The sequence below is a fragment of the Hydractinia symbiolongicarpus genome, chromosome 5, assembly GCF_029227915.1.
Source record: "Hydractinia symbiolongicarpus strain clone_291-10 chromosome 5, HSymV2.1, whole genome shotgun sequence".
Taxonomy (NCBI): Eukaryota; Metazoa; Cnidaria; class Hydrozoa; order Anthoathecata; family Hydractiniidae; genus Hydractinia; species Hydractinia symbiolongicarpus.
This window is the reverse complement of record NC_079879.1, coordinates 21,826,574-21,841,819: the sequence shown is the minus strand read 5'-3', so window position 1 is coordinate 21,841,819 and position 15,246 is coordinate 21,826,574. Positions and strand designations below refer to the sequence as shown.

Genomic DNA, 15,246 nt, shown 5'->3' with positions numbered 1-15,246 from the left:
TCATTCTTTGTTTATAGATGTTTGTGTAAATAATTATTTATAAAATAACAAGCATTTTTGAACAGTGGTAATGAATGGGGCTAATTTTGATCTAATAGAAAAATATGTCCCGCATAGCTATGTGCAACAAGGTAAAGAGGCACGAAGCGTATTGGAAAAAAATATCAGAATACTGCTGGAACAGGTATGCATGTAAATTTATTGTATCTAAATATTAAAAACAAAAAACAAAAACAAATAAGGAATGTTCTTATAAGGAGTAGTTTACAACATAGAGGTACTCAGGTGTTTTAATGATCACAGTTGGTCTCGCCTTGCCAGCTGGCAGGATGATGATGTTTCCATAAATTGTTCTGTGATATTTTACACACATTATGTAAGAAAAGTTAAACTAAGCAAAAAATATTTGCTTCATATATGCATACTTTTTCTTATATGTTTGTATTTTTTATTTTATATAACTAAAATACAAAGGAACATGTAATACTAAACCACGTTAAGCAATACACTATGACACATAATGTACTAGAACATGTAAGGCACATAAGTACGTAAGACACATAAGCATGCAAAGCACATAAGGCACGTAAAGCACTGGAACACATAGGCACATAAACCATGTAAGCACATGGGCATCAGCAGAATCCCATGAAAATAAAAGGTATTTCTATCCAGTCACTAGAAATAGAGGAAGGCATCTTTTTACAAAAATTTGGGAGAATTAATTAACAAAGATAAGCTTTGTATTGGGATATGGAGTGGTAGACTTAAATTTTATTTAAAAAAAAATAAATTTTTTTTTACATAACAAAACTGTTGTTTCTAAGGGCTTCAAAAGTAAAATGAGAATAAATTTTTGACTGCATGGTTGACCTGCTGCAATAAAGTTTTTATCTTTTCTGTAGCTTGTTTATAAGCTCACTTTTATAATTTTCAATGTCTTCATATCACTGACATATACATCTAGCTGTTAAACACGTTCTTCAAGCAACTACAATTCTTTTACAAAGCCCGGCCAAGAAAATTTACCCTATTGTGGAAGAACTACTTTGTTCATCACTAACATACTGCCTGGCAGTGAGCGGGATTCGATCCGCGATCTCCAGAACTGGGAGCCGCAGACGAACCCACTATACTACGTGCAGCAATATATTAGTGATGAGCACGGATAGTTTATTCATCTGCGTCTTTTGTTTTGTGGTTTTTTGAAAAGTTTAAGGTTTTTTTTTTCAGGGAAAACTTCCAGTTGAAGGGTGGGATGATCTGTCCATCAAGCACTTGCTAAATGAAGTTGCATTAATGGACAGCAATAACTTTCCTGGTAAGCATTTGGATAGCATATAATATTAAAGTAGACTTGACTTGTTGATGTACTATGCCATTGGTGTGAATACATAATAGCACAAAAGCAAGACTTGATCCATCATCTTTGCAAGACTAAAGATAATGTTCAGGTTCACTTTCTCATCAATGGAAATGAACGGGGTCTGGATTGTGTACTTAATGTGCACGCACCTGTTATTATTCATTTTATTATTCAATAAATCTTATTTTTTTTTTTAATGTACGCGACTTAATTCCTGATTTACGTTTTTAAACAGTTTCCTAGTTTAAATTTCCTTATTACTTGTTAGTTTGGATAAGTTTTAATTTTATGAACTAAATGCTAAAGGCATAAAATATTTTAAATGAGAAGATTTAATGTGCAACTTAATGTTTTAGAAAATTGTGGTGTTGGTGAAAGGGAGGCTCGAATTGCATCCTCACTAGTTGCAGAACGTCATTTTCATCTTGGTCATGGCATGGGTAGATCGGGTGACATTGCAGAAGTTCAACCTAAAGCTGCTGGCTCTTCTCTTATTGCTAAACTAGCCAATTCCTTTGCACTTGATGTTTTAAAGTTGACTGGTATACAATATAGTTTTTTTTATCACGTTTAATGCCTTCTAGTTGGTTATAATATTTTTTTAATTCAACAGAGTGATTTTTAGAATTGTGTGTATTTGTCACTTAGACTATGCACATGCAATAATATGTTTGACATTTTATTGCAGTTTTTACAATTTCGGGTTGTCTGAAAATTTAGATTTGTTTATACTAGAAAACCTGGAAAGAGGTCCAAGAGGAAGAAAGATTAATTTCATTTGGGGTGTGATATGTTGGTAGTCAAATATGGGTATGGTATATACTCATATTTGATTTAGATGTATTTCTTATTGTAGGAGTGGCAAATGTGAAAAGTTGCCTCGTTGTTCCCGTTGCTACTGGCATGGCTTTAGTACTTACCATGTTGGCTTTAAAGGAAAAAAGACCAAATGCGAAATACGTAATATGGCCAAGAATTGATCAGAAATCTTGTTTCAAATCCATTCTTACAGCAGGTTTGTAATTGTTGTGGTGGGAATGGAACTTAGAATGATAAATTTGTCACAAAAATTGTAAAATACAAGAAGTAAACTTAGCATTATGTTTATGACAGCCTTATTCATGTTGGCACTTGGCAATTCCTGATGCCAGTGCCAATATGTTAACAAACCTGGCAGGCAAATAGGAATTTCCATTAGCAATTTCTTGCCTACGTAAAAGAAATTAATTTAATAGTTGGCAAGCTTTCACCAAAACTGATAATGAAATTAATAAAGCATTTAAATTTTGTTTAATGCACCTCCATATTAGTAAGTATTTATTTCAAATACAATATGGAATACTGTAGAATTATATCATCCTCCATGGCGCATGGCGTCATGGTTATAGAGTTTGCTTTGTAATTACAAGGTCTGTGGTTAAGTTCACAGCGCAGCATGTTTAGCAAGTGCCTTCACCACAGCTACAGCTATACCATGTGAGGGAAATTGGATAGGTAATGACTGTGTATACCTAATATATACTCACAGAACACAGCACCCACACTGGTTACAGTGTTCCCAACATTGAAGTGGCTATTCTGTATAAATATTTATAATAATAATTTATGAGTGTTGTGGAAACGATATGAATCTCTTTTTGTGAGTAAGTTTTAACACACTGTTTAAAGGGGCTAAAACCGGCTATTGGTTTTCGACTTTAGTGACTTACACGAAAATCGAGCTGATGGCGGTGAAAAACAATCTGGCTATTTTTCCGGCATGTATGTAATTTACAGACTCGAACATATAGATATATCGAGAATTTATATTTTCTTCAGCCTTGGTCATGTTTTCATCCAGAATGAGTCTTGCTGAAATATTTCTTTGTAATATACTTTTCGAAAAAAATATTGAACCAGCGAGCAAAGTGCGCGGGTCTGTTCATTGGGCAAAACGCGTTTGCTGGATTTTTAATATGTGCGCGGGATATACGGAATGTGAGCATCTTAACCAGTTCGTAGCCCCTTTAAACTTCTGCTAACGGCCAAGATTTATAGTTACAAAATGACAAAACATTCTTGATTGATTAGTTGAGTACGAATGTATGTACAATTTTGTGTGTAATTTGTTACTCTTTTCTGCTATTTTTTAGGTCTCCAACCTATCATAGTCGAAAACGTGCTGTCTGGTGATCACCTAACTACAGATGTCAGCAGCATAAGACGTATTATTGGGAGAGTTGGGAATGAAAAGATTTTGTGTGTTATGTCCACTACAAGTTGTTTTGCACCAAGAATTCCAGACAGGTACTTCCTTTGCGTATACCTATGCGTTACCGTATGGAAAGAAGCAAAAATTTTAAAAACACATTACATTTTGATCTTTTATCTAAGATTTAAAAATCAAGAACTGCACAAGTTAACTGAATTACATGTTTTATTGGAATGTTGATATTTTGGATTTAAAAAATGATGCTGTGCTAATCTTTTAGAATCATGACACTAGTACGTGTACATATACATATATACATGTACATATACATAACTTTTCAATTTAATGCGAAAAATGAGGATTATAGCATACTGCAGTGTTATTGTTACAATCAAAGTCTTCTGATTCGTGTGTTTTGTTTTTGAGCAGAGGTCTAAATTGAAAAAAATAGAGCAGTTTTTTTTTACTAGTATTTTAATCAATGTGAATCTGAAAGTTTCTGAATTCTTTACGCTTTAAAAAGGGGCGGGAAGGAAGTATTATTACATCCATTTATTGAAAAAAGTTAAAGAATCCTGCCACACATAAACGAATTCAGAAAAGGTTCGTTTCTTATTAAGCATGTCTAGTATTTCTTGAAGAAAAAAGTACCATTTTACACATCGTTACCCACATTATACTGTATATAAATTAAACTTGAAACGTTTTTTCCTGAACTCCCCTAGTTTATTTTTATTAATTTATTAATTTCTGAATTTTTTAACTAGACTGGAGGACATAGCAAATGTATGCAAAGAATATGCTGTCCCTCATATAGTTAACAACGCATATGGTGTGCAGGCTACAAAATGTATGCACCTTATTCAGCAGGTATTAACAAAAGTTTGACATTTTGAGGTGGACCTTTTCCACAGCTACTTTTTTGTGATTTCTTCATCCACACGAGCAAAAGTTGATTGCAAAATTTATGACACGGTTGCAGATGTTGTTGCTATTTTTGTCAACCTGATTGATTTGTCTTCTCCATAGGCATCTCGATGTGGTCGTCTGGACACGATTATTCAAAGCACAGATAAAAACTTCATGGTGCCAGTGGGCGGGGCCATTATTGCTGGATTCGATAAATCATTTGTGCAATCCATTGGAAAGATGTATCCAGGTAAAAGTCCCAAGCTTATATAATGTACTGTAATAACCTTTTAAATGTTTCGTTGCAGAAAAAACTTTGCAACGAGTTTTAAATTGCAGCATTTGCTATGGCAATCGAGACTTGCCTTTAAATAACTACATTTAGGGGAATATTGTTCTCCTTGTATAAAACTTTATAATATCACTTCGGTATGTTATTTTTCGCCGTAATCGCAAAAAAACAACGAAATTTAGTTTAAAAGTTCCACAGATTACACTATCGTTTATTGTACTTGAAGTCCTCCTAATTGCACCCTTTCTTCAAATATGCACCAACCTAAAAATAATTTCTGTTGATTTACCCCTGACCCCCCCTGTAAATAAGCTTTCCCGGGAGAGTTTAACGCATTTTACGCTAAATAAAACCTCATTTGGTATTCCAAATGTCTTATCTACTGACTGGAAGCCTCTTACAACGATTACGTTCAGTTATAATTTAAAAAAAGCCTAGAGAAAAGTTTCTGTTTATATTTGTGGTTTGAATTTTCCTTCTAAGATATTAAATGATGGGTATTGCTCTGTTATTGAAAATATTTTAAAAGATACGATTACAAGTTGCGAATTTATGATGTCCTATTGTAACTCTTAAAAACTCGCATTCTTGTTCACAAATATGCATTCGGTATTTTTTTAGTGCTATCTTGCCAGTGTTGAAAATTTATTAGAAAAAAAGTTTTAGGGTTTTGAAATTTTTATTTCCCCCCTTTTTAGGCCGTGCTTCTGCGAGTCCAGTTATTGATTTCTTTATTACGATGTTGTCTTTGGGCTCTAACGGATATAAGAAGCTACTGTCTGAAAGGAAGGTAAGTCTAAAGATAAATTCCACACTTTTGATTGGCTTACTGTTCCATCGTCGAGAAAATAAAGGAGGGGGTGAAAACATTATAACCCGTGGTCCTATCAGTGTGCGCATTAGACAAAAACATCAACTGAGCAATATTTAGCCAGTATAGACAATTTTCATGGGGAAGTTAATAATGTGTTTTTCCACAACAAAGTGTTCTAATGGTCGTTGTGAAATGAATCGTTTAGAAAAATGTTTATTATTTTGTTTAGTTTTTGAAACCCTGTTTTACCTTGTATTGAGATGTCTAAAAAAGTGCTAAAAATACTAGGCATTTTCTAGGAGGTAACTTCGTAGGCATTTCATACAATTAAAGTTTCCATTTTACATAGGAAGTGCTAAGCTTTATTAAAAATTGGTGTTTGAAAAGATCTGCAAAGTCAACTTTTGTGGATCAAAATTAGTGAGTTTGCAAAAATTTTTAAACGAAATCGCTATAACTGGTTACCTAAGCACACAAGAAAAACTATTTTTTAATTCTTCCTAAACACAAACCTTAAACCGTCCTTTTCTTTTACTGTACTTTTTAACACCTATAACATATGCGTATTTGTTTGTAGGAGCTGTACTTGTATCTACAAAATGGTCTGAATAATGTAGCTGGAAGGTATGGGGAACGTGTATTAGATTCTAAACAGAATCAAATCTCTCTTGGTATGTTATTCTGCTTATGTCAATGTCATCTGATCTGATAAGGTATATGGGTTACTCTTTACCCAATTGTTGTTACTAATTTTAGCTTCCTTTTGTATAATTTTAGGTGTTTCATTGACAAAACTAGACAAGATGTACCTGGGAAACAAAAAGCGTATCACCGAGTTTGGTTCACATTTGTTTAAACGTTCAGTATCTGGAACAAGGTAGTTGTTTCTAATGAGATTTTCCTTGATTTGGGGCTATAGTATTCACGAGTTCTCAGACCTGTCGCAGACTTAAAACGCTGAAAAAAACGTGTTTTTAGTTAAACCTATCTATACGGGACATGCTTAGAGGACATTCCACTTAAGTGAACATATCTTTTTAGGTCTTTGCTAAACCACTGCCGAAACTGAAAAGATGGCTACAACTCCTTATATTTCTTAAATAACCTAAAAAATGAGACTCTTCCGAAAATAAATAATACTGATTCGTCCTAAAGTTGTTTGTCTCAAAATATTTTTTTCCTTTAAAAGACCTCTAAAAGACCTAAAATGTTGTGAAAATTATAAAATCTTAAATCTGTGGCGCCACCCTGATATAATTAGCGGATACCCACAACGGATTTTTTTTTAGGTCCTGCGCTAATATATCCTGACAGTTCTCATGCCCATGGAGGACATTAGTAAAAAAAAAATTTTTGTATTGCTGTTTTTACCTTACAAAAACAGCTACAAAGCTAAGGTCTAATTACACAAGGAAGTTTAGATAGTATAGCCGTGTTAATTAAATCTTATTGTGTATAAGGAATTAGAAAAATCTGTTTAATTAAAACAGTAATAGCACAAGAAAAAAAACACATTTGTGCTAAGTTTTGTTTACCTTAGGAGAAGGCTTCTTTGACCCCACCCCCCTTGGTCCTTAAGAGCCCTCAAAAAGGACCTGAATAGAATTACATTCTAGCTCTTCACTAAAAATAGGTTTAAGTGCCTGGATGGATGGGTAAAGTCGTTTTTTCGCATTCGTATAAGGAAAGTTAAGTATAAAAGAGATTTGCATTGAATTTCACACTTAATACTCCTTCCTATCGGAAGTAACACCAACCATATGAAGTTTACTGTAGCAACCTTCATATGGTTTGTGATACTTTCGACATGGTGGTCAAACTAAGATAAATTGCTTATTTATTATCTCCAAGATATGTTTTGTGAAGACTCAGAGATTCCTATTTTAGGGTGGTCACGCCATTTGATGAAAAAACAATTGGCGGATATACATTCACTGGATGGGGCGCACATTTCGATAAATATCCATGTTCGTATTTGACTGCAGCTGCTGCTATCGGTACTACCAAACAAGACATCGATTTGTTTTTGAAAAGATTAGATAAAACTTTTAAGCAGTTCCTAAAGGACTATTCAACTCCCGAAATACTTCTTTCTAGTACTGTAACGACAAAGAATCACTATGATGGAGAACAAAATCAAGTTGCCGACATGTTAAACAAAACGGCGATGGAGCAACGTGTACCGCTATCTCCGACTTTGTCTTTAAACGGCGAGTATGACGACAGGCGAAACATAACTTCGGCAGCACTTGCTCGTTCTCATTCAGACAAAGCATCGTATGTTAGTGGAACATGGCCGAAAGCGTTACGACGGGATTCGCCGCAAAAGGGTTTTCGAAGTAGTGCAAATCGAAAATTTGTATTCGATGCGCAAGGGCAGTGCTCATCTGATGGTACGGGAGAGTTCGTGGACCAGGAATTGGCCAGTCAGATTGTTCTTCCTGAGGAGAAGAGTAAAGATAAGATGTCGTTTTTAGTAGATATTTAAATTATAGTCAATTTGTTTCCGTTTCAACATCGACTTTGATTCTAAATCATATTTATTATTATATGACCTGTTTTGTCTTTCGTTGTTCTTTTGTTCGTAAAAACGTTTTTGATCATGTTTTAAAATTACTTACAGTTTACGTCCCTATGGAAAGGACGTCTTTTATTTATAGACTTTTGGTGCGCTCAAAGTTTTTATTGATGTTTATAAAGATCATCAAAAGTGTCTGGGAACGAGGTTGCGGGAATTAAAGGCTATTTTAAAAAAAGATAATTCTGCAAAGTTGTAAATCCAAAGGTTACCTGGAACGAACTTACTACCCAGCCTTCATTTTCATGGTTTTAGCAACCTCGTTTCCAGCGTTCTTAGGTCGGAGACGAAATACACTAGACAGCAGGTAACTTTGAGAAAATTCGTATACGGTTTTTTGATTCCTATTTCGTACGCTAAAAGTTTTGTTCAGGAAGTGCCTGTGTTGTGTTTTTTCGTCTCTTTAGCGTACACATCGTGAAACATGCAAGTTGCTGTTTTGACTGGACCTAAAAAGTTTTATTCCGGGCGCCAAGTTTCTTACTAAGTTTCGGGAATAAAAAATTATTAGCAGCCATTTATAGCTGAATATTTAAATTTTCATGGATTTTTTTTTATTCTGTTTATTTGAAATTTTAACCAGTGTATTATTGCAAATGAATTCGAAATATATTTAACTACAGGAACAATATATCCTGGATTTTTTTCTACATCGATAGAAGAGACCAAAATGGTTATTTTTATTAAAAAAGGGGAGGGTCTTTCATGGCTACTGATTTCATTAGAGTAAAGATCATCTTAAATAAAATAAATAAAATAAGATAAATATTCGTTTCTCTTATTCGTTTCTCGCTTAGCTAACCTTTTCATTCCTCTCATTGTTATGAACGTAATCGGCGTGAAAGAGCCACACACTATTTCCAAAAACTGTTATCATGCCGTTTCTTTTCTTTCTTATTGGCTTTGCATGCTTTTAAACTTTTAGTATTTCTGCACCTTCCAGCGATTGGATTAAAGACACTTTTAAACCAAACAATGCTTTCTGACCAGAAATCCTCTAGCTTTCCAATCTTGCTTCGTCTGCCCTGTTGGATGTTGTTTCCTGCATTACTTCCCTTTTTAGCGGGTTTTGGTGGTTCGGCACACTTCGGACTAGTTTTGCGCGTCAGATTTCATATTTCATAAAGTCGAGCAAACACCCAGTAGCCGGCGATAACACTGTGCCTTGCCGTGTCATAATTTCGACGTTATTTTTGGTATTTTTTTCTTTTTTAATGTAATTTTGTGGTTCTTGGGATATTCTTGAGATTGATTTCCTTCCTTTATTTATAAAAAATAACACAAACAAACCCCGGGGGCAATTGTTGGTACGCAAGCCGATTTTGACAAATAGAAACCAGGTTATCGATTCAGCGGATTTTTTTTTCAGTGTATTTGGATACATTTTGACCATGCTGGATTACTTTTGGATAGGAGCAGGACGAAGGCATCATAATACAAGAGTTACAGCAACTACTTTTATCGTTTATGTTGTCCAAATCTTGGTAATTTTTTAACAATTTTTTTTTCTGTTTTCTTTTTAATTTTTGTAGCCATATGAAAATGCGCTGTTGAAACAGACAGAAGTGTTATGCATCAACTTTCACTTTCCCCTTTTTGCAGGAAGATAATAAGTGGAAGTGACAACCACCATATTGTGTGATAAGGAAATATGATCTAAGCTCTTGGAAACAGCTTTAGGATGGTTTTGAGCTAGCTATGTTCACCCTAACATCTTGCATTTTGCAGGGCTATTCAGCAATTCGGTTTGACGTCAAAACAATTTTTGGAGGTGAAAAGTTTTCCTATTTTAAGTGAAGAGAGTGCAGAGCTAGACACATTTTGGAGTTTAAGAGCAATGTTAGGAAGTTTGAGCAAAGAAAATTTTTTGAGAGCAAAATCTAGTACGACGGTGTCGATAAGCTGCATACGCCGTAAAAAATGCAGACGTTTTCGGGCAAGTTCAGCGTTTTGGGAATAATTCAAGTATTCATCCGAAAACACCCGCATAGGACTGAACAATGCCCAAAAAAAACAAAACAGAAACACTATGATTCGAAAAACAATAAAAATTACAATAAACTTATATACTATGTGGTGGTGAAGCTTTTAAAGGAACTGTTTTTGATGGTTTTTAATAACGTTTAATTTATAAATAACTTACATATAAACTTTATTAACTCCTTTCTCTTCAAGCGCCTTCTTCCCAACTTTCGTCTGCATGGTAGGTTACAAGGAATTGCATTTCGGGAATGGTACGTGTGAGTTCAGGAAAGTGTGGGCAGTGTCTGGGGACACCCCACCAATTTTATTTGAAAAGTCACCCGAACTTGCCCTTTCATATGCAGGTGTTTGCGGCTTATCAGCACCCTCTTAATCTAGATAGCTAAGCATCTTTTCCAGACAGATTTTTATTGTGGTTACCTTTCATTACCTAATTATTCTTGTATTTCCACATTTTTGAGCATTCTTTCCCGTACGATCTAGGTTTGTTTTCACCCTGCAAATTTTTGAAAATGGTGAATGTAGCATAAGTTTGATTCATCAATTAAGCAAAATGTCAATCATCACTACGGCAACAAAGCTGAACCTAATCGCCAAATGGCATTTTAAGTAGCAAAGTGTCATCTCCTCTTCCATGTAAGAAATTGGACAAAGCTTCTGCATAACAAGTTATATACAACTATTATTTTCCAAATGCACTTTTTCTGCTTTCTGAGAATGTTTTACTTCTCTCTAGCTACCCACACAATTTGGATGCTATGCAATGTTGCTTTTTCTTTCCAATGAAAACAAGATGGCTAACTCGGCGGAGTGCCCTGCAACCACAAAGCCAAAAAAATTATAGATCATTTTTCTACTTCAAAATCTGCAAAAAGATATACCATATTTTCCGGTATATAACCCGCGGGTTATAAGTTGATTTTTACGACTTCCACTGTTAGTGCGGGTTATAATGTGGTGCGGGTAATGTTTTATATTTTCTGTCATTTATTGTGAAATTTAAAGTTTATACATTTAATGAAGAAAATATTACCAACAGGATAAAATGCGTACATTAATATAACTCCATGCATGATCCTATATCTACGTAATCTTACTTCAACTATGTGATTTAATTTTTTTCACACAGTGAAATCGCTTTAACTTTCTTTTGCATAACATAACTTGCATAAGTGTTACACTTAAGCAGTATTTTACTTATTTTTACTAGAATGGAAAATCATGGGGAATCATTCTTTGATGTTCCTTTATGTCGAGTAGAGCAGGAGTATCCACTTTTCAATTCACCTTGGACTGAATCAAATGGTTGTGTTACTGATAGTTCTGTGATAACTAAGCCCAACATAAATTATTATAGTCAGGTTTGCATTGTTATTTTTTTGTATACTTGTTTACTGCCACCAGTGTAAACTGCTCACATATCATGATGACAATCCATGTTTTTCATGATGCAGGGCATAATCCAAACATCTAATTATCCTGCATGTTGTACTATATGTTTTTTGTCATAAAGATAGATAGATGTGCATATTCTACATTGCTAGCCTCGCAAATATTGAGAAATTTAGTTAGGGAACAATTTAAGAAGATCTTTTTTGAATTTCCGCGCCCGAAGGCATAGGAAATTCTTTAAAACCGTTGTTTTTTTTCTTTTGGAGCATTTTTTGAGAAAAAATCGACCCTGGGATTTCACGTTGCTCCGTCACAGATGTAAACTTCGTACCTAAGCTCCTTAACTACTGGGAAGTCTCGTATTGACGTTTCAGGCTAAAATTGGTATTTGTTTTCGACAAAATTTGACACAGTTAACAAAAAAAGTATGCTGAACATAATGGTGACATAATAATTTTGATTTTTGTCACCTAAATGTCATTTTAGGCCAAAATTGGTCCAAAAATTAGAACTACTTTATTTTCAACAAAATTTGGCACAGTTAACAAATAAAGTATGCTGAACATGATGGTGACATCAAAATTTTGGTTTTTTGCCACTTTAAATGTCATTTTAGGCCAAAATTGGTCCAAAAATTAAAACTACTTCATTTTCAACAAAAATTGACAAAGTTAACAAAAAAAGTATGCTGAACATAATGGTGACATCAAAATTTTGATTTTTGTCACCTAAATGCCATTTTATGCCAAAATTGGTCCAAAAATTAAAACCATTTCATTTTCGGCTAAATCTGGCACAGTTAACAAATAAAGTATGCTGAAAATGATTATGGTACAAAAGTTTTTTTGTCACCTAAATGTCATTTCAGGCCAAAATATATCCAAAAATTAAAACTGCTTTATTTTCGACAAAAATCGACACAGTTAATAAAAAAAGTATGCTGAAAATGATGGTAACATCAAAATTTTGATTTTTTGTCAACTAATGCCGTTTAAGACCATAAACGTTTCAAACGCAAGACTTTCAACCATGAATAATAGGCTGTATTTTTTGTTAGCAATTTCAAAATGTGAGTTTAATGACACGTTTCGTTTTGTTTGCGTTTGTTGTAAGATATAATGCCACTGGTGTGCTTTATCTTCAGAGGTTCATGCACCAAACCTCTTCGAATGTTTGGCACAATAACACAACGAATTAGCAGGTTTTCATCAAATATTTTGGTAGCGCGCGGAAATTCTTAGAGCCCCCAGGGCTTCTTGTTTGTTTTTCAGAAGCCTATTTAGTGGTTGGACTAATTATTAAAAATATTGTTAAAAAAATATGGCAATAGTTCTGTTCCATTAAGTAGAGTTACATTTTATTCTTTTTATACTTGTCTTTCAGAAAATAAAACTTTAAAAAAACTAAAAGAAATTAAGCAAAAGAAATTTTTTGTTTGACAATAGTGGAATATTATTTTGGACTATGATTTTCATGATCCACCGTTGTCGTTGTTACAGTGGTAAAATTAAATATTGTTACTAGCAGCTGTCAAAGTTCTAATATAATTTTCCTTAAATATTGTTTGTTCCACAATTAGTTACAAAGTTTAATTAATAATTTTACTCACAATTTTATGGGTTCAAATTTCGTTTTGTGAACTTTGATGGAACTTCTTCTTGGTATGTTGCACACGTCAAAACAGTAGAGCCTTTGCGGTGTACAGGAATAAAAAAAATTTTCTTGCCCTTTTCCTTTGAAAATTTTTAGTTTTTTAAGATTGCGAGCTCACCATATATGCGGGTTTACCTAAAATGTTATGAAATTGCCTGTTATCTTGTTTTATTTCATATTAAAGTTGTTAGCTATATATATTTGTACCCTGTGGTGGGTTCAATAGTGTATATTGTCAACGTGCAAAAGTGTTTATTCAGTAATTTTGTCATGATACCAGGTGGTAGTTGTCTTAACTGAATTTTAAAAACTATGGCATCGCGGCTGAAGGATAAAAAAAGAAAGACTTTTCTTTGTGGTATCATCAAGTAAAAGCATTGAGATTAGCAGAAAGTAGTATAACAGGTCAGGTCTAAAAAATGTCCTTGGGCTGCAGTTGGCTCTGCATTTAACTGAAGGAAGTGGCATTAAAAGTTTGATCAGCCCTCGAAATAATTTTTGGAGACTTGTCAGACAAAATGTCCGCCACATTTCCAGTTTGGTCGGACATGGCCGTAGCCAGTTTTAAACTTTTGTCGGAAAAATCGTCCGATAGATTTCGGTCTTGGTTGGACACTTCCATTTGTTTAGATCTCAGAATTATTGAATAGTCTTGGTCTTTCTAATCCACGAGCAGGCCTATTCATAGCCAACCTGACCATCCTAGCTAATTCACCAACTCCTGACTCAGTTAAAAAAAACTATGTAGATATGAATCTCCATTGCTGGCCCCTTCGTCGTTGGTAACCAGGTCTTACACAAGAAATCCACAAACGCTGACAGAGCACGGATGAAGCAAATCTGCAAAACTGCACTTACAGGCGGAACAGACGTTATATCATGGATTTAGTTGTAGATAATTTTGTGTTCTTTTCTTTTTATATTTTGAAAAAGCCTTTTCTGTTTTAAAAGTCATTTCTTTCAGGTATGTAAATTTTAGTGATGAAAGATCTTTCATGTTAATTTATTTTCACCATCGTTTTTGCACTTGAATTTTTATCGCTGCCATATTTTTTAAGGAGACTTATTGTTTGCTAAGCTTGCTAATGTTTAGAAAATACAAAAGAAAACAAAATTGGGAAGACAAAGAAAAACTATAGAGAAAAATACAAGTATTTAAAAACCTATGTATTTGTTGTCATCGCCAAATAAATCGATTAAAAGTACATTGTCATCCACATCTTGGTTCTTTTCACTTGAGCTGCCATCACTCAGTGACGAAAGTTTCCTTTAGAACCCGTACGTGGTTTATATCCACACCGTTTTCTTTGATTTAGTCGTCTGCCCTTTTCCTCCATCCACATTCTTACAGCATTTGATGGGTCATACTGCTTAATAGACGGCCCGTCTTTGACAATCCTCAAAAGGGACTCCAGTCGGATTTGTGACAATGAACCCGTATTGATAGTTTTGACAGTTTTGTGTTTGGAAAACATGCGCTCAAACTTGGCATTGCTTACAGGGATCGAAAATAACAATTCGACGAGAATTAATAAATCTTTCCACAATTGATTTCTGGATGATGAAAAAATTCTTCTCCAACAGACCCTGTAAGGTGTCGCCGAAACAGAAAGGTATTTGTGTGAGTATCGTAGGAGATCGTGAAATTGATTTAACAGATCTGCTGTTGAAGCACTGAAGCCGGCATGTTTCAATGGAATGTTTGATTAACGTATCTGAGGATATCTCTACTGTCATCTTCTTCAAGTCGTCATGTAACATTCTCAATAATGACATTTTGCAAAATTCCTTTTCGTTGCCTTGACATGCTCCTTTGCTGCTACAAAATTTGTCATTTTCACATTTTGGTAGTACTTAATGCCATCTTTGTCTTCTATTCTACTTAGCAGGTCTTGCACGTGTGGCAATTTTTCAAAACTTTTGCGCTCAAACATTGCTACGCGATCTTTGGTAAGTGATAGTGATCTCATCGCTGAAACTGTGTCAATTTGTTCACGTTGGAAGTCTTGCGAGAGCGCTGATGGTATTTTGAGCAAATCTATAAACATTGCCAGCATTATTGGTACTT

General features: G+C 34.3%; 2 protein-coding genes across 4 annotated transcripts in view; both read left to right on the top strand.

Annotated features, from left to right (window-relative positions):
- Nucleotides 1–27: 27 nt before the first annotated feature.
- Nucleotides 28–8,781, top strand: LOC130645354 (O-phosphoseryl-tRNA(Sec) selenium transferase-like). Its single transcript, XM_057451323.1, has 11 exons — nucleotides 28–184; nucleotides 1,234–1,321; nucleotides 1,723–1,908; nucleotides 2,223–2,381; nucleotides 3,499–3,652; nucleotides 4,325–4,427; nucleotides 4,587–4,716; nucleotides 5,457–5,548; nucleotides 6,150–6,243; nucleotides 6,350–6,449; nucleotides 7,460–8,781. Exons 1-11 carry the CDS (start codon nucleotides 71–73, stop codon nucleotides 8,058–8,060), a joined length of 1,821 nt encoding a protein of 606 aa, XP_057307306.1. The 5' UTR covers nucleotides 28–70; the 3' UTR covers nucleotides 8,061–8,781.
- A 66-nt stretch (nucleotides 8,782–8,847) lies between these two features.
- The window catches only part of LOC130645350 (uncharacterized), a 31,743-nt gene continuing 25,344 nt past the window's right edge, over nucleotides 8,848–15,246 (top strand). For 2 of the 3 annotated variants that reach the window (XM_057451320.1, XM_057451318.1), the window contains exons 1-2: nucleotides 8,848–9,634; nucleotides 11,344–11,494. In XM_057451320.1, coding sequence (XP_057307303.1) covers nucleotides 11,345–11,494 — 150 coding nt within the window. In that variant the 5' untranslated portion in view covers nucleotides 8,848–9,634; nucleotide 11,344. The remainder of the gene's footprint in view (nucleotides 9,635–11,343; nucleotides 11,495–15,246) is intronic. The other variant, XM_057451319.1, reaches the window with a different exon arrangement.

What these genes read in the sequence shown, in the direction of transcription:
- LOC130645354 (XM_057451323.1), top strand. Translation starts at nt 71, where the DNA reads ATGAATGGGGCTAATTTTGATCTAATAGAAAAATATGTCCCGCATAGC. An exon ending in TCAGAATACTGCTGGAACAG is followed by an intron (nt 185 to 1,233) that starts GTATGCATGTAA and finishes TTTTTTTTTCAG; the next exon opens with GGAAAACTTCCAGTTGAAGG. An exon ending in CATTGGAAAGATGTATCCAG is followed by an intron (nt 4,717 to 5,456) that starts GTAAAAGTCCCA and finishes CCCCCTTTTTAG; the next exon opens with GCCGTGCTTCTGCGAGTCCA.